General features: G+C 39.0%; 4 protein-coding genes and 1 pseudogene across 5 annotated transcripts; 2 read left to right on the top strand and 3 right to left on the bottom strand.

The window, feature by feature from the left end:
* Positions 1–462: 462 nt before the first annotated feature.
* Positions 463–2514, bottom strand: LOC126800961 (pentatricopeptide repeat-containing protein At1g09820-like; annotated as a pseudogene).
* A 116-nt stretch (positions 2515–2630) lies between these two features.
* On the top strand, positions 2631–9750 carry LOC126798446 (lon protease homolog 1, mitochondrial). Its single transcript, XM_050525418.1, has 20 exons — positions 2631–3041; positions 3147–3212; positions 3314–3505; positions 3610–3675; positions 3904–3945; positions 4060–4182; positions 4363–4461; positions 4656–4721; positions 4829–4915; positions 5083–5122; positions 5608–5779; positions 6280–6404; positions 6584–6714; positions 6791–6895; positions 7011–7124; positions 7483–7650; positions 7727–7828; positions 7982–8266; positions 8455–8973; positions 9180–9750. The coding sequence occupies exons 1-20, from the start codon at positions 2754–2756 to the stop codon at positions 9363–9365; spliced, it is 2976 nt and encodes a 991-aa protein (XP_050381375.1). The 5' UTR covers positions 2631–2753; the 3' UTR covers positions 9366–9750.
* A 6382-nt stretch (positions 9751–16132) lies between these two features.
* On the top strand, positions 16133–18943 carry LOC126799062 (uncharacterized). Of its 2 annotated transcripts, none has more exons than XM_050526179.1 (6): positions 16133–16468; positions 16882–17088; positions 17173–17346; positions 17461–17567; positions 17710–18005; positions 18136–18943. In XM_050526179.1, the coding sequence occupies exons 1-6, from the start codon at positions 16277–16279 to the stop codon at positions 18672–18674; spliced, it is 1515 nt and encodes a 504-aa protein (XP_050382136.1). In that variant the 5' UTR covers positions 16133–16276; the 3' UTR covers positions 18675–18943. The 2 variants fall into 2 exon arrangements, with proteins under 2 accessions (XP_050382136.1, XP_050382135.1); XM_050526178.1 differs by having other exon boundaries at positions 18112–18943.
* LOC126799063 (uncharacterized) lies at positions 18938–20278 on the bottom strand. The gene is made up of 2 exons (XM_050526180.1): positions 20054–20278; positions 18938–19946 (listed from the first exon to the last, which is right to left on the bottom strand). The coding sequence occupies exons 1-2, from the start codon at positions 20159–20161 to the stop codon at positions 19284–19286; spliced, it is 771 nt and encodes a 256-aa protein (XP_050382137.1). The 5' UTR covers positions 20162–20278; the 3' UTR covers positions 18938–19283.
* A 1131-nt stretch (positions 20279–21409) lies between these two features.
* LOC126797844 (peptide chain release factor PrfB2, chloroplastic) lies at positions 21410–24572 on the bottom strand. The gene is made up of 7 exons (XM_050524576.1): positions 24014–24572; positions 23550–23762; positions 23050–23151; positions 22783–22920; positions 22214–22518; positions 21944–22097; positions 21410–21838 (listed from the first exon to the last, which is right to left on the bottom strand). The coding sequence occupies exons 1-7, from the start codon at positions 24434–24436 to the stop codon at positions 21704–21706; spliced, it is 1470 nt and encodes a 489-aa protein (XP_050380533.1). The 5' UTR covers positions 24437–24572; the 3' UTR covers positions 21410–21703.
* Between the last annotated feature and the right edge of the window lie 3 nt (positions 24573–24575).

Raw genomic sequence — 24575 nt, 5'->3', positions numbered from 1 at the left:
CACTTATAAATGAAACGCACCGTATCGTCTAGTACTCTAGTTGAGCACTTGCCTCTTATTTATTGGTGTGTTTTCTAACTTTGAGTTTTACAACGACCACACAATGAGCTAATCTAATTGATCGTGAATTTTACAAATTAAATACTTCAAAACCCTGTTCTATCTCATAAAAAAGTATCAAAAGATCACTTATGATCATTTAGGATTTACCTTAGTGACATTGAAAACTATAGATAAGTACTCCTGAGTTGGACATACACTATTACATTATGTTTGATAAAAGGCACACAGCTGGTAATAAAGTTACAAAGATTTGCAATTGGAGAAACAGTAAATTGTATTTACAGATATTCTGATAACCATGGTCTGCAGCCAAGATTTTGATGCTCAAACTTCAAGTTATATCTGGCTTTTTATGTTACCACACTCGCCACAACGCTACGAGTCAAGCAACAATTATATATCAACTGAATCAAAATTTGCCTCCATTGATTTAAATTTAAAGAATGGCTGTAGGAATAAACAAGGCCCCAGTTTTCCTTTCTCCACTAGATTTCCCAGAGCTGGAGAAATTTTAAAGCCATGATATGACTACCGATATGTGCACAATGCTTCTCCTCCTGCTATTAATTTTAACATATTGATGAGCACCTATGGATGTATAAGAAAACCTGATATGCTACTTTAGAAATGAAGTCTATACTGTACAACAGTGAGAATGAAACCTATTCATTTTCTCGTTCAAATGCTAAGAGCTAGGGAGATCATACAGGTGCCAATCTACATTAGGAGCAAAATATTTCTTCATCATTTCCTGTTTTACTATTTCATAAATAGTTTGGTTTGGAATCAACCCCTTCTCCAACATCTCATTAAGAAGCCTATTAGCATCTTCAAGTTTGTCCTTCTCAGAATATCCCTTGATCAACACATTATATGTTGCAACAGTTGGTTGCTTCCCTCCTTTCTCCATCCTTGGCCTCAGATTCAGAGCTGCAGTCATTTTTCCTTCTTTGCAGTAGTCATCCATCAAAAAGTTGAATGTTAAGTGATCTGGACTCAAATGCTTCTTGAACATTTTTTTACGAGTTTCTGTGCCTTATTTGACTTCCCTTCTTTGCTTGAACATGTTATATGATATACGATCAGCTCTCAAGCCATCACCCTCCATTTCATCTAAAAGCTTCAAGGCTATCTCCATTTTCCCCTGTCTACACAAACCAGCAATCTGGCAGTTGAAGGTCGAAGTGGTTGGAGAAACTCCTCTCTCTAATAAATTATACAACTCATATGCTTCCTCCATCATTTCATCCTTTGTGTAAGCATCAATTAAGATATTGTACGTTATAACACTCGGTTCTAAGCCTTGTCTACTAATGTCATCAAACAACTCCTTAGCTCTCTTCATCCTCTCTTCATCGTCTCCTTCTTAAAAAAACCCATTAATAAGAGCATTATATGCAACAACATTTGGCTTCAAACCCAAGCCACGCATTTCTTCCAGCATATTGCAAGCCTTATCAAGCTCCCCAACACGGCACAACCCATTAATCAGTGAAGAATAAGTAAACACATCCGGTTTCCAATCCTGCTTCACTATCGCCTAAAAAATTTGACAGCAGCTGGTATATTCTCAACTATACCACAACCACTGATCAAATTATTGTAAGTACATTGATTCGGCTGAACGCCATTTGCAACCATCTCCTTCAAAATCGCATCAGCTTCATACATCCTCCCCAACCCACCAAATTTGCAATACCCATCAATCAAAGTATTATAACTAACCACATTCGGCGACACCCCCCAAGCCTTCATATCATTAACAACATCCTTTGCCTTCTCCAATTTCCCAACTTTACACAAACCCCAGATCACCATATTAAAAGTATACAAATTCGGCTCAATCCTTCTCCTAATCATCTCACTGTAGACAAACTCAACACCCCCAATCTCACCTTCCTTCACCAAAGCCCACAACAAAGGGTTACAAGCAAACAATGTCATCCTAAACCCACAATCACCAGCCTTCGTAAACGCTTCAACACCCAACTGGGTCTTCACATTTCTCGCATATGCCAAAACCAACAAGTTAACAATATTGGCATTTGCACCCAAATGGTTGCTATCCAATGAAAGTGAGCTAAAAATTGCAGCATTAGAAATCTCATCATTGCTTCTAACAAACTCATGTAAAAAAGATCTAATCCTTGAGTACCTTTTGGCTTCTGCTAAAGAACCTAAAAGTGAGTTCTAAATCAACTTCATCATTGAAATCCTTATGTGAACTATTTAAGTACCTGAGAATCAGTACTGGGTATCTGCTCCAGAGTCCCAAACTTGATGAAGAACTGAACCAAAGTTGGAGCCTTTGAGATGGGTTCTTTGCTCTGGCCACTTCTGCTCTGCTAGAAGCTCTGAAACCACCGCAAGATTCAATTTTTCCGATGTGGGTTTGCTAAGGTCGCAAGCTAAAGAGCACAGAGGCCTCAGAACTTGAAGCCTGTGATGCATTTTGCCCCCCCCACACAAATTATAAAACCAACCCAAAGCTTTGTGCTTATAAAACAAGCAGGGGCAGTTTCGTCAAGCTGAAAAAACCAAGGGTTTATGAAGGGCTTTAGTCACAAAATTGAAGCACCCTATTGAGCTCTGAACCCCAATTCAATGGCGATTCTCCTATAACACTAATAAAGATTCAACCTTTCGTTTCGTTTCGTTTGAGTCTCAATTGAATTGGGTACTACACCATTATGTTGAAGCTTCTCTCTTCTTCTTCACTACAGAGTTTGGGCCCTAAATTGGGCCTCCTGGCCGGGTCGGCTGAAATGTCGTCGCCGTTGCTCCGGGTTCTCAGCTCTCTAACTGGCCGGAACCGGCCTAGTATGACTCGCCGGGCGTTTTTCTGCTCCGATGCAAGCGACGGCTCCGATCAGGTGGTTGAGGTGGAGGCTAAGGCGGCGGGGAGTGAGGGCGAGGCTGAGGCTAAGGCTTCTTCTGCTATAGTGTCCACAAACCCTAGACCAGAGGATTACCTAACGGTTGGTGAAAAGCTTTGGTTTTTATGAAGCTTATTAAATTCAAAGTTTGAAGCTTTTTAAATTTTTTTTATTGGTGAAGTTTATGTTTTTGTTTGTGATATGAAGGTTTTAGCTTTGCCATTGCCTCATAGACCGCTGTTTCCAGGGTTCTACATGCCGATATATGTGAAGGTAGCATTATAATTCATGTCTATTTAATGTGTTTCACTTGAGTTTTGGATCAGTTGTGTATTGGAGTGGAATTGGAGTGGTGATTGAGTGGTGTTGTGTAGGATCCAAAACTGCTAGCGGCGTTACAGGAAAGCCGGAAAAGGCAAGCTCCATACGCTGGAGCTTTTCTGGTGAAGGATGAGCCAGGGACTGATCCAAGTTTGGTGTCAGGTTCTGACACGGAGAAGAGCATACATGAGTTAAAAGGGAAGGACTTGTTTAATCGGTTGCATGAAGTTGGGACACTTGCGCAGGTATCAAATTTGGCTCTGAGGGTTAATGTGGATTCAGCCTCTTGACTGGATGAGTTTCCTTTCAGTTTTTCTTGATACTGTTTGTACTTGTCTTGACATATCAGATTTCTAGCATCCAAGGAGACCAGGTAGTGCTTATTGGTCATAGGCGACTTCGAATTACTGAGATGGTAAGGGGAAATAAATAGTAAGCATTATTATTTGAATGATTGTCTTGATAAGCCATGTCTAACTCCTTGCATATGCCTCATGAGTCAATTGCAGATATATAAATGACCTGATGACAATATATATGTACTGAACCGATTATTAATATTCAATATGTACACCTAGATATGTGGACATGTAGTACATATCAGTATTGTAGTAAACTGAGGAACATTATCGCTTTTCTACAGGTTGATGAGGATCCACTGACTGTAAAAGTTGATCATCTCAAGGTACGTTGTCCACATATCCATCGTCTCAAAATGAATTATAACTGCAGGAAGTTCCACATGTATGACAAAGTCTTATAATCCCTCATTCTAATTGGAAAATTTCTTGCGCTACAGAATAAACCGTATAATAAGGATGATGATGTCATAAAGGCTACATCTTTTGAGGTTATAGCAACTTTACGAGATGTTCTGAAGACTAGTTCTCTTTGGAGAGATCATGTTCAAACATACACTCAGGTTCAGTTTGTTTTTCGATTTTGTTAGAATCTTTTGCTTGCAGTCTACATTCTACAATAGTGATTGAATTAGTAGGAAATTGTTTAAATGTCTTAGTGACTTGTTTTTTAAATCATTATATGGTTTACAATCTTGTCATGACAGCTTTGTAATATCCTTTTCTTTTCCCAAATTGTTCAGCATATAGGTGACTTTAATTTCCCGAGGTTAGCTGATTTTGCAGCTGCAATATCTGGTGCAAACAAATTGCAGTGCCAGCAAGTGCTTGAAGAGCTGGATGTAAGTATGAGTCAATCTTACTTGGGGTTTTGTAGAATTAGATAGCTTATCTTGTTGTTTTTTTTTTTGCAAACATTTCCATCCTGGCCGCTGTATGTTAAGAACGATGTCAATCTTCAGAACTGTTTTGACCAGCCTTTTCATTCAATTATATCATCCTGAATGCTTTTGAAAACTACAATTTTCGATCTCAGGTGTACAAACGTTTAAATCTGGCACTGGAGTTAGTGAAGAAAGAGATGGAAATCAGCAAGCTTCAGGTATGTCAGGCTATGATGCTAATACCTTAACTTGTGTACTTGTCACCTATTTTCAATTACAATTATATACTCATTTGCTTCTTCTTCTTTTTTCGGTCCGTACGTAGGAAACTATTGCAAAAGCGATTGAAGAGAAGATAAGCCGCGAGCAACGCCGCTACTTATTGAATGAGCAGCTTAAAGCCATAAAGAAGGTACTTTCTCCACTTCAAGTTAACTTTTATGCCATGCTTCAACTGCATCTTCACCGGCCATGTATAATAGTTTACTTAATGGCATGTGGTGGGTGGTTGATCTTGCCTAGATTCCTTATTTTACCCTTTGGGACATATTGGAATTTAATTGGCTTGACATGCTGCAGGAATTGGGATTAGAGACAGATGACAAAACAGCACTTTCTGGTTAGTGACTTCCTATAATCTTTTTTCATTATGAATTTATTTGCATATACATAATCGTATACAAACACATACATGTATATATAGTGATGTTCCACCTTTTCCAAGTCACATTTGTACTGATTATACGAGTTTGTGCATTTGTTATATATGGGAGTCATCATAATGAGAACCCAAGTTGAGGGACTGGACTTGAGGAGTAAAAATTGGTATGTCAATGTTTATAATTGGATATGAATGGTGAAAATCTTATTGGATCTACCGTGTGTCCCAAGTCCAACATTTCATATTGCATGTAAAGCAAAGTCCTATTTATAGAATGCTTGCATCTAGGTTAATGTGGCTGTATGCTCTTCGTGCTTTCTTGTTATCATTTCGATCTGCATATGGTTCAAGTGTTTTGTGAAGATGGTTCTTGGTTCTCTTAATTATTCGTTGTTCAGATACATAATGGTAATGATGCATCAATTTGGTATCCCGTGGCGCAGCAAAGTTCAGGGAGAGGCTTGAACCAAACAAGGATAAATGTCCACCTCATGTTTTGCAAGTGATAGAAGAAGAGCTTACAAAACTACAGCTTTTGGAGGCTAGTTCAAGTGAATTTAACGTGACACGTAATTACCTAGATTGGTTGACGTCAATACCCTGGGGAAATTACAGGTTATTGCCCTACTCAAATTAGTAATTTTGTTTTATCTTATTTTAAACATATTTTGGTAAAACTTGTTTAGGCTTGTTTGAGTAAATCAGTACTACAGTTGGTCAGGAACCATTTTAATCACTCATCAACTTTTGAGCTCGATAATGCTACAGGCGACTTCTATCTAAAGACGTCGCCCTCAGTCTTTTATATATGGCAGTGGCAAAATAAATAGGGACTGGCTGAAACTGATCAATGCAAAGTATTGATTTTTTTCTAATATAGAACTGATCTACTATCAACATGGAGTCTATTGTTGGTATGAGTTATTGTTTCTGTAACATATTATGAGCTAGAATGGATACTAGCATGAAATGTCTTAAAGAAACTATAAGAGGAACATTTAGTGCGATAATGTTGATTCCTTTTATATTTATCTGAAATTAGGAACAGTTATTGAATTTGTACCATTGTCTAATTTCCAGTATACTGGTATTGCCTATCTCAATTCTAACTGCAGTAATGAGAACTTTGATGTTCTGCGGGCTCAAAAAATTCTTGATGAAGACCATTATGGATTAAATGATGTGAAGGAGAGGATATTGGAATTTATTGCTGTTGGAAAACTCAGAGGAATCTCACAAGGTTGGTATAGTTTTATTCTACTACTTTTATGGGCTTATGGCCTTTCCTCTCTCCCTGGATGCATGGTTACCTGTTTTCCAGACACTAATCTCAACCCTTGACTTGTATTTATCTTTCATTTGTAAAAACTGCTTTAAAGCTCCTGCTTATCGTTAGCAATTATGGTTATATATTCACAGGAAAAATCATTTGTCTCTCTGGCCCTCCTGGAGTTGGCAAAACTAGCATTGGTCGTTCAATTGCACGTGCATTGAATCGTAATTTCTTCCGATTTTCTGTTGGAGGGTTATCTGATGTCGCTGAAATCAAGGTATACGGGAATATCCTTACATTATGAACAGGAGTATTATGTGCAGCTACTTCTCCTAACTCTATTTTGTATCCAGGGACATCGCCGAACCTATATTGGTGCTATGCCAGGAAAGATGGTCCAATGCCTTAAAAATGTTGGAACAGCTAACCCTCTAGTACTAATTGATGAAATCGACAAGGTAATATAGGGCTGGTTCTCTTGCTTCATATTTTAATATTTTAACTGAAAATATCACGTGGTTTTCAAGATCCATAATATATTGATTGGGTATGAAAACATCTGTTTTGTGGCAGTTGGGAAGGGGACATGCTGGTGATCCGGCTAGTGCTTTGTTGGAGCTCCTAGATCCAGAGCAAAATGCTAATTTCCTGGATCATTATCTTGATGTTCCAATCGACCTCACGAAGGTTAGTTTTATTGAATTTGAAGGCATCATCCAGTCTTCAAGTTCACCAGTAATATTAAATGAAAAGGCATCTAATACAGATCCGAACTCTCAACCCAGTGAAAAATGAATTTATATGCTATTTTTAAACCTGGTACCCTAAACTCAAACATGAAGTTATCATCAAGAAGATGGAGGGGGCGATTGTATTTTAGGATATAGGTTCCTTGTTGTGAGGTTTGTGTCCGCAATAGACTTTTTCAGTTCTTCACACATTCACATGTGTAGTTGATTCACTTGAAAGTGTCAATTCAAGGTTCTGGCATGGAAATAGGATCCAGAATAGTTTCTCATCAAGCTATAATTTTTTTATATTGCAGGTGCTGTTTGTTTGTACAGCAAATGTTGTCGAGAATATACCAGCTCCTCTCTTGGATAGAATGGAGGTCATTTCCATTGCTGGGTATATTACTGATGAGAAAATGCACATTGCTAGAGACTATTTGGAGAAGACAACACGTGAGGCGTGCGGCATCGATCCTGAACAGGTACGTACTGATATCAATATCTTTGTTTGTGGTTATACCCATTTATTCAATCTGCATACTAATGTTTTATATACAGGTTGACATGACCAATGCAGCTCTTCTTGCTCTCGTAGAAAATTATTGCCGAGAAGCGGGTGTTCGGAACCTCCAAAAGCACATAGAAAAGATCTACCGCAAGGTTTGTCAAAGTATCTCTATGAAACAGGAATTGATACCATTATTAAGGTTCTTCAATGCTTTTCTTAGGTCCAGGGAGCTGCTACTTGCACAATATCATTTATGAACATATGAGTAGTGATATGCTTTTAACCTATCTTTTATGGCCTTGCAGATAGCTTTGCAACTTGTTAGGCAAGGAGAATCAGATAAACCTGTAGATACTGACAAAGCACAGACTCCCGTCAGTAAGTCTGATCACCCAGATGAACCTGCAGTTGTTGCAGATTTTGATGGTGCCAGAGTAGAAGACATTGATGGCGATAAACAAACTGCAGATGAGTCTGCAGAGGGTAAAGGTCACAAACATGATACTGAAACTTCTGTGGGAAGTGTAACTATCCCAGATGAAACTGCAGCTTCTGAAGTTCAGGATACTGATGTACCTACGCATTCAAAGGTATAGTACTGATTTTAATCATATTGGGTAATGTGTGAGTGTGTGACTCATGTGACTCATGAAATATTGTCCCTTCTGGTTTGTATTTTCTTTGTCAGTTGCTATTCAATGTATCTGGGCCATACGTTCTTGCCCTTAAAATTATGTGGTTTCCCAGAAGGATTTGATTGGTGTTTTTTTTTTTCCAGGATACAGAAGAAACTCAGAAAGTTCAGGAGGGTGAAGTGAAAAAACCAGTTGAGAAAGTGGTAGTTGATGAATCAAACTTGGGTGACTTTGTTGGCAAACCAGTTTTTCATGCTGATCGCATCTATGAACAGACTCCGGTTGGAGTTGTTATGGGTCTTGCTTGGACTGCTATGGGTGGTTCCACCCTGTATATAGAGACCACTCAGGTTGAGGAAGGAGAGGGGAAAGGAGCGCTTCATGCTACTGGTCAACTTGGAGATGTTATGAAAGAAAGTACCCAAATTGCTCACACTGTGGCCAGATCGATATTGCTCGAGAAAGAGCCAGATAACACTTTCTTTGCGGATTCCAAGCTTCATCTCCATGTGCCGGCAGGGGCAACACCAAAGGATGGGCCAAGTGCTGGTTGCACTATGATCACATCCATGTTGTCCAGTGCCATGAAGAAGCCTGTTAAGAAGGACTTGGCAATGACAGGGGAAGTAACACTAACTGGCAGGATCCTACCAATTGGCGGAGTATGTCATGTTCCCCTTTATTTTCTATCTATGTTTTTTTTTTCTAGTTTTCATTTGTCACTTGCGTGCACGGTGCACCTCATCTGTTCAATGAAGTGTGATGGTAATGGATGTCTGATATTAACTTCCATGTTTGTATATCTGATGTTTTGTGTACATTTTGCATCTCAAACTCATAGAAACTTCCTTCTTTCTGAACAATATAGGTTAAGGAGAAGACAATAGCAGCAAGGCGGAGTGGAGTGAAGACCATCATATTCCCAGAAGCCAACAGGAAGGACTTTGATGAGCTTGCACCTAATGTAAAAGAAGGTCTTGATGTTCACTTTGTAAATGACTACAATCAGATTTTCGCTTTGGCTTTCGGCGATGACCAGAACCAACAAAAATAAGCGCCGTCTTCCCCACGAGTCAGTCATCAAGAGGGAACTTAAGTTATCCTACATCATTTTGCCGTGAACCCCAACCCCCCCCCCCCCCCCCCCCCCCCTCCCCAGTGTGAGGACCATGCTGGTATTCATCAGAAGAGCCCCAACTTCGAAAGACACATTAGAGCTGAGATATATCAATTGATGGGGTGTGGTATACATTTGTTCGTAAATTTATTCAGTTACCTTCTTATACTTGTAAAATTGGATCGCCCCATTTGCCCCATTTTTGTAACATAGCATTGTTCTTCACCAGAATATTGACTGTCTGAGGCGCAAACAAAATGAGGTAGAACTATTCCTGGAGTCAATCTGCTTAATAATAAATCTCTATAAAGATTAGAGTCTTTTTCTAAAAACTGGATATGGATGATCCAATGATCCAACAATCCAGATTGGTGGTTGTCTGTGTTGTCACTTTGGTTGCATATTTCCTTTCTCATAAGCACGTTTCATTTGCTCATTTTTAATCCAAGCTGGATGGAATGAGGCTGTGTTATAATCTGAGTGCTCTTTGACTAGGCCAATTTCTGCACAGGGAAGATCATCATATTATTGTCAATGATACAATGACACTTGGATTCAGAAAGCAATGGTAAGGGGTCCTTACTAAGATTGATATATCTTTCCTTCTTGGAGGGTCTGCCTCATTGGGCAGTTTGAGAGTGTGTCGGTAACCTCAATGATGAGTGCCAAACTGTTTTTGGAAGAAAAAAGCACAACCCTTTACCTTTTGAGTTGAGCAGTCACTTTGAAGCAGATTAAGACTACACCTCTTCACCTCTTGTTGAGTCCTTCGCCAATAATATGTGTATTCTTTTGTTGTCATAGTGGTGGTGGAGGCGGTGGTGACTGGTGATGCTTTCTCTTATATTTTTTCTTCTTTTCCGGACACTAACTAAGACCCAGAGAATCAAGATTTTGGCTTTTGCCAATTGCCACCATTGCCATCCATATGTTTTGGTTTCACATTTGGATTGGAATCATCCCATCGATATTCCTATCAAGTGTGGATAATCCTAAACAACTCCATGTCGACTACTATAACTTTAGCCGAGCAATTGGCCTTAATTTTGAAAGAGAATTTTACACAGGTGGTTTTGCAAATTTGTGAAAAATATAAGTGTTAGTTGCGCATAATTCTCTAATAATTAAAGCGATCATGAAATTTTTATAAATACTATTATTATGTCACGATGTATCAGCGAGTTGTACAAGAAGTATCAACGAAGACATCGACGCACCAAATATTTCATTGACCCTTATGTTTTGTAGTAAAAGGATTACTCAATACCTCTTTTAGATTGAAATCTGATAACCTATCTATGAACACTATCTGACGTATGAATGATTGGGACTAGATCTTGTATGATATATAATTAGGCTTTGATTGCTTATAATCACAAGTACCATGAGCATTAGAATAAGAATTAAGAATAAATCCTACGTGAGATTTCTGCTCGTCCACTAACGTGATGATCTTACATAAACTAAGCAACATCTTTGACCTATAAACACAGCACAATCTCAATCTTCCTTAATTTCCTGTAATGACATATATCACGCGTGGGTATGATCATGTAATCAAGAAAAGTGATTTGGATAAGACCTTTAGATCAGCATAATTAACCCACACAAATCATTGCTAATAATCAAACAAACCAAAGCTCAAGTTTAACCTACTTAGTAAAGGAAATCCCTTTGACATGACTCGATTCCATGACTGGCAAATCTTCAAGTCTGCAGAAAAAGCTAAGCTAAAAACCCAGAAGGACCCCATTAAGATATCATGCATGAACCTTCAGGATTAAGTAGTTAGCACACTAAAAACAAGCGGGGAAGATCAGAGATCGGGTCCATGATGGGTCATTCTTCCACCAAGAAAATGAAGAGATGAAAATGAAGAATGTTCTAGTTTTTCCCCAGTCTCACAGAACTGGACCCTATAAAACCAGTTGAAGCTTAAACGATCACTATCAGAATTGTTCTTGCTCTTATTATAATCGAAAACTTTTGAGATTAAAATCATGTGCGCTATTAGTCAAAAGTGGGATTCATAGTTTTGTATGAAAGCATGGAAATATCCCCCTATGAAATCCAAGCCAAGTGATTTCATCTTATTGCAGCTTGCACTTGAATATGGAAATAGTAGGCGCCTAACTATCAGACTCGATAATAATGGAACTTGAAGCATGCAGCAACCAACCAGGTGATCTAAACTAAACCTGTGGCCCTTTTAACAAGCTAATCCATGTATATCAGATATGTCACAATCAAATCCACACCATGCAAGTACATCTTTAGTTTTCTTCTTTTTAGTTATTGTCATCATATCATTGTTACAATTTTTCTTGCTTGCTTGCCTTGATCGGATATATTGACAGAATCCAATAAATGATATTTTTATATACAGTAGAGATAAAATAAAAGCTATGAAATGAATGGAAGATATATTAGAAATTTAGAATTGCATATATGTAAGGAGCTGTTTGTTACAATTCCGAAATTTCGAATGATAAAAATTCGAATTTAAAGCCATGAAAACTCTAAAACAATCTCAAATATATTGAAATCATCTTATAGTAACAGTGTATCAAAACTGAGTTCACAGTTCGACTCAGTCGACTTGAATAATACATAACCAGTTTATACCTTTAGTATTATAACAATTGGAAATGTAAAATTCACTTAATCCTCACCACAAACAGAATATATAAATCTTCAACAATCTTCAGAGTAAATCCTCTGAATCTGCTAATCCCACCTACAGAACTATCTCCTACACCATCGAATTGGTGCACCGGAATTGTAAACACAAACCCGGTAAGCTTTTCAGCCCGTATGAGTAAACCAACATTGTAATATACATCGCATACAACAGAAATATAATAGATAACATTTAAAGACAAGAGTACTCATGAGACACTGGACAACCCATCTGGTTGCCCAATATTATTTAAAAATATGTGTACTCATGAGACATCGAGCAACCTATATGTTACCCAATATCATTTAAAAAAACATGGGTACTCATGAGACCCAGGTACCCATCGGTTACCCCTCATGCAGTACACTGGCAGACACTGAGTAACTCATATGTTACCCAATATCATTCTAAAACATGGGTACTCATGAGACCCAGACAACCCATCTGTTACTCCTCATGCAGTACACCAACAAATAGACTAGAGCTCTAACTGATCGTAACTGACACCCGACCAAGGTTTGGTTCCGATTTGATGCCAACAACGTCTGAAGACCAGAAAACGTTTTAACAAGACTCAATGTTAAAACACGTACAATATAACAATCCACACATGTTTATGTACTACAAACATGCGACTCTTGCACAATAATATAAATATATTCACTCCAATAATCTATTATACCGGAAATTACGTTATCTCCATTTCAGTCTCATCCACCACAATTAATCAAAAACAATACAATCATATTTGAAATAAAAGCGTAACATTATATAATATAGTAACCCATATATATGTATCGTATTTACCATTTTTGTACACATACACAACCCACTATATTATTTAGATGTCACAGTTCACTCTTTTTAAGAAATCGTAAATATGAGTCACCGCCAAGGGTAGACTTATCATAGTGAGATTTACTCACTTTATTTCATGCGTGCAACTTTTACGACACAGAGAGCGATTCCCTCACTCGTTTCGTCGATCACCTAATAGCATGATAAAGTGCTTAGAAAACGATACGAAAAATCTCAGGTGACGATTCATTACATAGATGTCAGAGTTCACTCTTTTTAAGAAATTGTAAATATGAGTCACCGCCATGGATAGACTTGTCATAGTGAGATTTACTCACTTTATTTCATGCGTGCAACTTTTATGACACCGAGAGCGATTCCCTCATTCATTTCGTTGATCACCTAATAACATGATAAAGTGCTTAGAAAACGATACGAAAAATCTCAGGTGATGATTCATTACAGCTGAACACTTTTAACAAAAACATTGTTCACGAAACACTGTTCATGCGCCGATGTAGACGGCTGCACACGGGGCTCACGCGCCTTCCTCCGGCAACCGCGCGTGATCTCACACGCAGACCCCAAACCCAACAATTTTTCTTCCCTGCACCAGCCTAGGTCGATTGCCTAGCCCCTGCCGCCCTCACCTACTCCCACGCGCCGCCACAGACGGAGGCACGTGCACCACTACCACCTCCACTCAAACTTCACAAAATCAACAAACATCCAACATCAAAGATGAAGATCATGAGGAGGAGATCACAACCATACCTTTAGTTCACCCCAAGCTGGCCGAAAACAGCCGGAATCGTCGCCACAAGATCTCGGATCGGGGAGAGGAGATTGGAACTGGAATGGCTCGATTCGAGCTTCACCGCCGGTGGAATCATGTCGAGGAGGAGGTGGGAAGACTCGCCGTCACAACCTTGAACCCCAACGTCATCGGCGACGTCGAGTCTGACGGAGCCGTCACTGTGCTTCGTCGGGCGCAGCTGAAACTCCACACGGGGTGGTCGCCACCACCACATGTCGATGTGACTCGGCCGTGCGGTCCCAACGACACCGGCGGTGTCGTGCATAGTGGCCGGAGGAGGGAGATCGCTGATGGAGAAGTCGGCGAAGGAAATGAGGGTCGGGGGAGTAGAGAGAGAAAGCTGCGGGGAAAAATTTCTGATTTTAGAAAGTTTCCAAAAATGTCATTTTATAGCCTTCCAAAATCGGAACCAACTTCCGTTGATAATAACTTTCACATACGACATCCGATTAAGGTGTGTCATGTGTCCACGAATTTGTATCGACGAGCTCTACAACTTACATGAAGGAAGTTTTCAGAGATGAGTGACAAAATTAAAGTCGACTTTCAAGCCACTGAAAACGTAAAGTTTTCCATCTTAAATTTCCGAAATCAATTTCGTTTCGCAAGACATCGACGAAAAGGCATATGCGATTTTACTCAAATTACCAAGTTTAGTAATTTACAAGAATTATATGACTTTAAACCCGAAAATTCGGGGTATTACACTGTCCTTGATATTCGAATGAAATAGTGAGATACCCTGAGATTAGTAGATCACATTAGATATCAGTACGTCATGTATATATTACCACATTCGGTTTGCTAAGTCTTGTAAATTTCATTTCCAAGAATTCCCTAACGGAAGCAGATTGTAGTATATAATACCATTGCTATGGTAACAATCATGTAGTCTAGTTAGATTTTAATTCTGTCGATTACTTAGGGGTGCTCAAGGTTTGAATTGGAGATGATCTGCCTCCCGATCCATATAAAACAATACTATACATACAATTAGCAGTCACGTTTTACACCTCACAGACCTAATTAGGCAAATTGAATCTATAATCTGAGAGCAGCCCGCCATCGTACCTTTAATGATTACAATTTTAGGATGTACCAATCAGCAAAGTTTTGATTAGAACACCAACCATAACCATAAGTGGATATAGAAAAGTTTTTCTATTTCATTTCAAGACTTGTAATCTGTAAAGCTGACATCACTCAATTTTGATATAGGTAGTCAACTTGTCATTTGTAACATTTTTTTTTTCTTATTAAGACATGATGCTGCATGTGCTAATTAACCACTAATAGTAAATCATCGTCTTACATAACTTAATTATGCTTATATATTGGAGCATTAAGATTAAGCACACTTTTTATATAGTAACTGACTCACACTCATTAACCCTCATACTCTCTCCTTTCACAATTCTTTTAAAAACAATTACTATAATTGCGCAGACATAAATGTCAATCATATTGAATTGGAGGAATTGCTCTATGTTCTTGTTATTCTGGTGATGGGGCGGCCATGAGGCATCTAATCAAATCTTCCGATAAATCAAGATTTCATATTCTTATTTTGTTTTGGATTCACATGTCATTCTTTAGTATTTAGTTTTCTCTAATATCTTAGACTCAATTGAACTTGATGCACAGTACGTATTAGGACATAATGAATCACCTTTTCGTATAGTACCCTATCATGTAGAAAGGAATGAGTGAAATGAAATTTATGTGTAATTAACAAACTGATATACATTCATTTTTTTCAGCATGAAGGTTTTATGTATACTACAATTATTTGCTGTTAACATGAAACATTTCACATGGAATGACCCTTTAATAAAAAAATAACAACAAAATTAAGTTATAAAGTGGCATCTAATTTGTGCGTATATGGGGCATCGTGAGTTAGACATACAATTAGGGGTGTAGATGAGCCGAGCTGATTACTAGATTGTTAATATTTGGCTCGTTTTTATTCAATCGAGTTCGAGTCAGACTAAAATTTGATTTTTCCAATTAATTACCGTATTTAAATTGTTTGTTTGATTTAAAAAAATAAAAAAGTATTTAACAATATTCAAAGTTGGTTATTCTAACACACACATCTTAATTATTTTATAACCATAAATCTCATAAATCTAACGAGAATCTAGCTAGCATTCAATTGCAACCACCAATGAAATCTGATTGAGAAAACAAAAATTCTTTAAAGAATGAAAATGGAAATGGAAAATAGAAAAAATTACGTATATTCCCTCCTTTTCGTAGGGCCTTGAAGCAAGTTGAAGACTCCACGTGGAAAAACTGACCTCAGCAGTCCAGCGTCGAAAAGAGTCCTGAAGGCTTTATATTACTGAGTAAAGTCGGCTCTGCTTCATCACCTTGCTTCTTGCTCTGTTTTTCGGCCGTTTTTTCTCTCCAATCTATTTTCGTCTTCCAAAAGTTCAACCAATTTTGGGGCCAAACTAGAATTCGATATGCAGTGACTACTCTCCAACCCGAATCCTTCTTCAGGTGCTCGTCCGGAAATACAGGACAAGTGAAATAAGAAGTAGAAAGATGATTGAAGAGGTCGGTTTTGATGGGATTTCGATGAGGGGCAGCAGGGAAAGTGGTAGCGAGTCTTCTTCTTCGGCTTGTTCTGATCAGTTTAAGAACCATGAGTCGATCAACTCTGGTAGTCATAATGATGAAATTATACGAGCTGCGAATAAGAGGCTCAAAGAAACTCCAATCGACTCCAATGAAAAGGTTTCCCCTTTTATTCTTCCTGAGTATATCTTGCGGGGATAGGTCTTATATCTTAATTGTATCTGATAACTTCCTTTTCTTTTCTCTCTTTGCGGGGTATCTTAACATCTTAACATATGTCATCTGTGTTGCTTTCGAACATTGTGTTGGGTTTTCTTTTCTTTCGTTCTTTGCTCATAAGACTTAGCATTTTGATTTCCATTTTGTGTTTTATTGTTTCATCATTTCAATCTGAGATGTGATTATGCAAATTAGGGTTTAAAGACTTTAAGAGCTTTCGTTAGATGTCACTGTTGCCAGTGTTTTTATTTTTTTATTTTTATATTAGTGCATGCATGTTAGTATTACTGCCGATTGAAAGTTTGCCATCTAACATCTCTGTATTCTGTTCTGTTTTTCTACATTGTTTGCAGGCTCAACTGGCTCAAACCCTTTTAAGCTTACCACCACTTGGTTTGTCACTTGGGAAGACTCCCTCTTTCTTAGACTTAAAAGAAACGATGCCCCGCAAACGAAAGATTAAGCGTGCAGTTGAAGTTAATGTTCAGTCGATGTCCGAGAAGGAAAAGTTGAAAGCTTCAAATTTCTGTGCCTCATTACTCAGAATTGGTTCATGGCAGGTTGGTGGTCTCAACTTAGAACAATTATTATAGAGTATAAAAAAAATGAACGTTTCCATTCAATCTAGATTTTAATACGTGCAGAGAGTAACTCAACATGAAGGTGACTTGGTTGCTAAGTGTTATTATGCTAAGCGAAAATTGGTTTGGGAAATCTTGGACAATGGTTTGAAGAGCAAGATTGAAGTGCAGTGGTCTGATATTATCGCCATTAGAGCTGTCATTGAAGAAAACCAACCAGGCATTCTAGAGCTTGAGGTAATGCTTCTTTCAACCAGCAGTAACTAAAATTTTACTTCCTAATTAGCAAGCAGTTGCATATTATTATGGTACTATCTTTGTTGAAGTGGTGATTGGTGATACTTTTTGCAGCTAGGCCAGCCACCTACGTTCCATCGTGAGTCTAATCCACAGCCAAGGAAGCATACCATGTGGAATGCTGCAACAGATTTCACCAGCGGTGAAGCTCTCATTCACAGGTAAATTAATGTTGTTGCATGTTGTTATTCCCAAAATTACAATTTTAGTTTATGCAAACATGAGCTATTTATCGTTTGCACAAATGTTCAAACCCTTAGTAATTGTGATGATGTACTTGTTCATGAAATTCTCTTTATGTAGGAGGCATTATCTTCAATTCCCGCCTGGTTTGCTCGACAAACACTATGAGAAGCTTCTTCAATGTGAAAGCCGGTTCTTAGAGTTGAGCCAAAGACCCTTCCCAAGCCAAAGATCACCATACTTCCAATCATACAATGGAGGTGCAGATATTTCTTTCGAATTTGGTGGTCATGGAGCAGAAATCCCCTCCAATTTTCCGTTACAATTCCCAACACATCTGGATCCCCGACAAATTCAAACATATGAACAATCCACACCAGCTATTTGTTACACAGATTCCACTTCACCAATATCAGGTATTAACATCTCCTGCTTCACTGTAGCTTTTTGATAGGCTTTAAACGCTACTTAAGTTGAACTACACACTAATACTGTCTTCCCAAATATCTTGTGATGATATAGTTATGGATTTTTCTTCGCCTTTAGATGAGGTCATCAGCAACCAACGAGTTGAGAATCAGCATATGCCGCCATCATGGGATCCACCATTTGTTCAATATCTTTTAGGGAGCGATCAAATTCCAGCACCAGTTTCCGCAATAGAAGCTCAATTCAATCCAACCACTTATAATCAAGAGTCCCAAGCGATGTTCAATATTGAAAAGCAGGTGTACAGTCAGTTGCAGATTCAGTGCTACAGAAACTCGCTAGGCTCATCGATATCATTTCCAGAGAATTTGAATTCTAGAGGGATTACTGGTATTGAACAAACATGCTATGACCAGGAAATGACAGCCAACACAAACATGATTCCGGATGCAGGGGATCACACATGCCAGACACTTCCGTTAAGCTGGGCGATGACACCTCCACCAAACAGCTGGAGTGTCCCGTCCCAAGTTGCTCCTTCAAGGCACTCAGAGGTACACCCGGCTGAAAACAACTTGACGAATTCATCTTTCCATCCAAATCCAACAACAGATAACTTTGCCGCTTTCAACAACTCGATGAATCGTTGGAGATGACTGCCTTACAAGTTACAAGGGATGAATGTATTATATATCTTAGCTTCGGGCCTCTATTAGGTTTTGTTTTGAACTTTTCTGTAAAATTCTTGTTCGGCTAGATTAGGCAGTGTGATTCCCTCTTTAGTATTAGTTAGTGTCTAGCACTCTAGCATATCATTTTCCCAATTGATTTTCTCACAACTTCACATGCATTGCGTATTGGCAATGCTATGTTCTAGAAATTTCACTAAGCTTGAGTTCAAAGGCTTCACCAATGATCACATAGTTGAATCTAAATCATTGTAAACAGAGAAAATGAATAAGAATCTGTATATATACAGATGCATCTAACAAATTGATTTCTATCACAATCACAAAGACCCAAATCACAGAGCCAGAGATATAGAGAATGCCAATGTAGAAGCATAGTCTAATCTACTTGGGATAGCTCAGCAACACAAACCCAACTTGGGTCGGTCATTTCTCCTACTCTGAAAATATTGACAACATAACCAGACATCAAAAGTTTCAAGAACACAAGATCACAAAATGGTGCAGAAACTAAAACACTGCAAGATTTGCACCACAGCTATCCTCACCCCATAAACAAGACAAGGCCTTGTAACCTCAAACTTGTGGTGGGTCTTCTGCCATAGCTACATGACCTTCTTCAACCCTGGCTTCAACTACCACTTCAGCCCTGGCTTCAACTACTTGAGCCTTAACTTCAACTTGCTGCTCCAAAACCACAGTAGGAGGAGCTTCTCCATCTCCTCCTTGTCCATTCACCTCACTGAAACTCCTCTTCTTCGAATTCGACTTCTCCTCCTCAGCCTTGGCCTCGACTTGTCCACTCGCCGCCTCCTTCTCCTTCTCCTTATCTATCGCCTTCGCCTTCGCCTTCACTCTCCCCTTCCCATTCGCCTTCGCCTTCGCCTTCCCCTTGGCATTACCACCAGCATTGGCATTCCTCTTGGCATTGGCATTGTCCTTGTCCTTAGCATTGGCATTGGCATTGGCATTGGCATCCTGGGGAGGAGGAAACAGCGGCGGGTCGGTTCCGCTGAGTTTGCAGAACACACGCTCAACAGTGTGATTGATTTCCTTCCCCATTCCATTGTTATCCAAAATCAACTCCCAGACAGACTTGGAGGCCTTCTCGAGGACTTGTGTCTCCAGCTCCTGCCGCAGAGCATCGAAAAGCTCTCGCTTCGTCTGCTTCTCCGCCCCGGGGGTGTTGAGGACTCGGCTCTGCTCCGCCATTTTGATTGTCGTGCTCTTCAGCTCTTCCTGCAACCACCACCACCACCATCAAAATTCAAAATCGAAGGTCAACAGATTGATCAATGTGAGTTTGAGAGAGAGAGAGAGAGAGAGAGAGAGAGAGAGAGTTTTACATTGGCTTTGAGCTGATTGATGATCTTCAATCTGAGGGCGTCGATGGTGCCGTCGTTCATTAGAGACTCCAATACATCTTCTGGGGTTATCACCGAAGACGAACCCATTCTTCAATTCGCTTTCGATTCTGTAATTGGAACTTAGAAAACCCTAATAATGCTCCGGCTCCAATTCTGATTCCGATTGGGGATTTGTCGCGCGCGCTCCTGTCTTTCTTTCTCTGTGAAAGAGCCCTAATTGTAAACCCAGCTACAGTTTCCTCGATAATGGGCTTTTAAGTAAGAATAGTTAAAACGGTGCGTTTTGGTGACCTTATTGGACCATAGCCCATTTTGTAAGCTTTATACAGAGGGATATAGATGTCTTGTTAAATGTTTTAGATATCGTATTCTGTCGTATTCGGCGCGAATTCGACTATTTTGGTGCGGTTCCAGCGTATCCTTTGCTCCGGAGACATAGAAACTGAAATAGTTGTCAAATAAATATAAAAAATGCTCGGAAAATTGCCGGAGATGATCGAGTTCTTAAAAAAGACGATTTTACCCCTCAGTGTTTGCTTTGTTTACAGCCTCGACATAGGAAAACCAATCTCGAGAATGGGCTTTAGGTAATAAATTGAGCCCAAATACACAATGTAATGACACCCGGTAACTTATTACGTGAAATTAGAGGTGGGCAGGGGACGAGATGAGACGGGACGTGGCTCATCTCACGTCCCATCCCACTCTTTTGAATCGGGACGAGACGAGGTTTTTAAAAATGCATCCCACTCGGGATTAATCCCGGTTGGGACGAGACAAGATCGAAACGGGACGGGACAAATCCCACATTCATATGATGTTAAATAAAAACCTATATTTTTATTTTTTCATTAACAAAGTAACATTCAATAATGAATTTTTAACAAAAAAATGCATATTATGTTCAAAATATTATAATTTACCATTACTATTTGAGTTGATATAATTTTAGAGTTATTAAGAATATAAATTAGTTTCATTTTGATACAAATATATAATAATTTTTAAGTTTTCATTAAAGGTGGGACGGAACGGGACGAAGCGGAATATAAATTATTCGTCCCACTATTATGAAACGGGACGGGATCGGAACGAGATTGACATTTTTAGACCTCCATCCCGTCTTATCCCTATGAATTTCGGGACGGGATCGGGATTTCCGTTTTTTATGCCCACCCCTGCATGAAATAGCAAGAGGTTTACACGATAATAAACTCTTTACTTTGAGATAATTTATTCTTGCTAAAGAGAGTAGTAGTGCAAACTGCAAAGATAATCACATTTGGAAGGTAGAGTTACCGATATATTGACTTCAAGTCTTCAACTATTGAAATCAGCTCCTTTTATTTGTTTCAATTTATTACAGTATTAGACTGTTACCAAAAACTTTATGATAATCAAAGAATCATATGAGGTACTTGACACAATTCTATCTTTTTTCACTGAATATACAGATGACACATTCCGTACTCATGTTAGCTTCGAAAGGGAGATGGTTCATCGTTCCTCTGATTGATCTGACATCAGATGACTCGAATCTGTCACAATTTTGATGCATCTGCATGCAGCAGATATTCAGCTTTGATGCACTATGCAGGGTTGATTTCCGAATCTCGAAACAAAACTCGATTAGCGGTCATCTTCATCTTTATCCAATGAAGCAGATAAATAACTCAAGATAAAACCGTCTAGATCTCCCTCAAGAACTGCATCAGGATCAGAGACTTCATAGTTGGTTCTAAGATCTTTCACCATCCGGTATGGCTGCACCAAAAGTAGCATTTTAGCATTACAAAAGTTATTATAAATTAAATTTTCAATGTATTACCAGAGAAAGACAGTTAGTTAATGGTTGGAGAATGGGCATACCTGAAGCACGTAGCTGCGTATCTGGCTTCCCCATGTTATATCAGTAAGAGATTGTGAATATTGTGCATTCTTCTGAGTCTGTCGTGCCATTTCTAGCTGATCTACTCTTGCTTGGATAACAGCCATTGCTGAAGCCTTATTCTGATGTTGTGATCTGTGCATTCAAGAAAAAAGTGATCATTGCCAATGGCAATCTTTGTTCCAACTCTCAAATATAGCAAGCAAAATATGAGAGGTAGGGGTGCAAAGGTATGTGTCTGCAATCCCTACCTTTCATTTTGACAAGTGGCAGTTATTCCAGTCGGAATGTGAACAATCCTCACTGCACTATCTGTTGTATTAGCATGCTGGCCCCCAGCTCCCCCAGAACGAAAACGCTCAATGCGGAGATCACAGTCATTGATTTGTACATGAGCAGATACATCTCCCAATATCGGAGTCACAGCAACAGCAGCAAACGAAGTATGTCTGCGCTTATTACTGTCAAACGGTGAGATACGTACTAATCTGTGCACTCCTACTTCTGCTTTGGCATATCCAAAAGCATATTCTCCATCAATTTTGATGGTTGCCCGCTGCAAGAACACAAACGAGCTGAAGTTCAAAACATGGCACCAACCTACTATAACTTCTGACTTAACTAACAAACAAATATGGAAAATCTAAATTGCACATCAATCTCTAATTAAAGGCTTTTTAGAGTTCGATACGAAATGAGTGGCCTATCAAATGCTTGCAACATGAAAGTTTTCCCTTGATTGGTATATAACTAGCGGGAATGTTTCAAGGATACATTTGATTAATAAGAAGGAATAGCGATGGATGGTAAGAAGGTGAACCTTGATTCCCGCAATCTCACCAGGCATTTCTTCCACAACAGTCATTTTATATCCACGGCGTTGAGCCCACATTTTGTACATCTGCATGACCATCGCTGCCCAGTCATTGCTCTCTGTACCCCCAGCTCCTGATTGTATCTACATCACATGATAACAAAATCAAAGGGTTTGGTTATCAAACATTAGCAGAAATGCCAAAACAATGGCAGATATACGTTGAGTGTAGGAAAAGTTGATATAGAAAAGAATCTTGTATATATCACAGACCTCTATATAACAGGAGCAAGGATCCTGCTCCCCAGCTAACAACGCCTGGGTCTCTTTCTCCTTTGAAGTTCTTCTCATCTCAAGCAAAGCGTTCATGGATTCCTGCAAAGGAGAAACGAGTTAACTAAACAGCACAATGCATTCTGTTCCCAGTTTTAAAAGTTATATACATTACTTGTAATAAAATGATTTAACTTCTATTAGAAGGATTCAACTTTCAAGAACGTCACTATAGCTTTTTGGCCATAATGTACAGTGTTACATTCATTGAAGGCTCAACTTAACAGAAGAAAGCACCTACTGGATTCACCTATACAATCATTACAATGTACCAATTCCATGTTCTCCATTAAACTAAAATCAATTCATGTATCAGAGATTCAGAGAACATCCCAACTCTAGAATAGCCAGTAAAACAGAAAATTGCCGCCAACTGTTCAAGATGGCTAAACCATGTATAAAGAGTTATAACATGCCTATGACAAGTATTAAAAGCCCACCGATTCCAACTCTGCATCATTCTCTTCGCGAGCAAGCTTTATCATGTCCACATGCTCGAGCAATTCCTGCTCAAATGCCCTCACTTCCTTCATTTTACCCAACAGTGAACCGTGCTCGCGGCTAATCTTACCGGCATGTGCCGGATCATCCCACAGGTTCGGCTTATTAAGCTCCACCGATAACATATCCAACCTGTCCATCAACTTCTTCCACTGCCACCACAAAAAAATTACTTAAAACTTCTAATTCAAGCGGGAAACAACTCAAACTAGTCACACACGAACTCAAGAAACCAACATTTGATTCTTGATTAGCATTAAAGTTGTAATGACAGCAGCTAAAGTTTTAACTTTTTACACATTCAAAGTGCCACGTAACATGATGAAACTCACAACATTAGCAACAAAACAATGCATCAAAATGAGACCTAAAACAATAACAAGCAGTAAAATTTAAGCTGAACCTGTAAACGTTTCTTAATAAGATGAATAGATTGGGCGATCGCAGCAGCGTGACTCTTCCAATCACTCTCATCCTCTGTGTGAATTGACCACTCACTATTTAGTATCCGATCAACTGTGAGCCCATCGGAGGTTGAAGGCTCCTGAGCTGCCTGAGTCCCATAGAATCGAACCAAGCCACAACTTGAACTACCGCCATGAAACCCACACAATGAAACCCCCAAATTCGAACAAAGCCCAAACCTTTCATCACAACCAATCGATTTTCTGAGGTAATGAACCGACCCAGATAGGATTTCTGAAGCTTTGGGTGAAAATGAAGAAGACCCAGGATCCAAAACCCTGGGAATTTCACGTTTTGGGGTCTTAATTAGCTTACCCAATAAGACCCAGCTGGCTCTTTTTCTGAACAAGAAAGATGACATTTTTAGGGTTTAAGCAGATTTTGGTTCTCCAAAGGGTTTAAATCTCAATTTGGAAGAAGACTAAAACGACGGCGTTTAGCTCAAAGTTCGCGCTTTTTAATCTCAAAACGCTGTCGTTTTTTATTGACGAAAAATGTCC

The sequence above is a fragment of the Argentina anserina genome, chromosome 6, assembly GCF_933775445.1.
Source record: "Argentina anserina chromosome 6, drPotAnse1.1, whole genome shotgun sequence".
NCBI classification, from domain to species: Eukaryota; Viridiplantae; Streptophyta; class Magnoliopsida; order Rosales; family Rosaceae; genus Argentina; species Argentina anserina.
This window is presented reverse-complemented; position numbering and strand designations above follow the sequence as displayed.

Bases quoted from the DNA above. Each gene is read 5' to 3' on its own strand.
- LOC126797844 (XM_050524576.1), bottom strand. From the start codon at position 24,436: ATGTCATCTTTCTTGTTCAGAAAAAGAGCCAGCTGGGTCTTATTGGGT. The intron at 23,152-23,549 runs GTGGGCTTTTAA...TCTCCTTTGCAG, and splicing joins ATGATGCAGAGTTGGAATCG to GAATCCATGAACGCTTTGCT. The intron at 21,839-21,943 runs GTATGCCCATTC...CTTTTGGTGCAG, and splicing joins TACGCAGCTACGTGCTTCAG to CCATACCGGATGGTGAAAGA.
- LOC126798446 (XM_050525418.1), top strand. From the start codon at position 2,754: ATGTTGAAGCTTCTCTCTTCTTCTTCACTACAGAGTTTGGGCCCTAAA. The intron at 3,213-3,313 runs GTAGCATTATAA...GGTGTTGTGTAG, and splicing joins ACATGCCGATATATGTGAAG to GATCCAAAACTGCTAGCGGC. The intron at 7,125-7,482 runs GTTAGTTTTATT...TTTATATTGCAG, and splicing joins TTCCAATCGACCTCACGAAG to GTGCTGTTTGTTTGTACAGC.
- LOC126799062 (XM_050526178.1), top strand. From the start codon at position 16,277: ATGATTGAAGAGGTCGGTTTTGATGGGATTTCGATGAGGGGCAGCAGG. The intron at 17,089-17,172 runs GTTGGTGGTCTC...TAATACGTGCAG, and splicing joins TCAGAATTGGTTCATGGCAG to AGAGTAACTCAACATGAAGG. The intron at 17,568-17,709 runs GTAAATTAATGT...CTCTTTATGTAG, and splicing joins GGTGAAGCTCTCATTCACAG to GAGGCATTATCTTCAATTCC.
- LOC126799063 (XM_050526180.1), bottom strand. From the start codon at position 20,161: ATGGGTTCGTCTTCGGTGATAACCCCAGAAGATGTATTGGAGTCTCTA. The intron at 19,947-20,053 runs GTAAAACTCTCT...TGGTGGTTGCAG, and splicing joins TCAATCAGCTCAAAGCCAAT to GAAGAGCTGAAGAGCACGAC.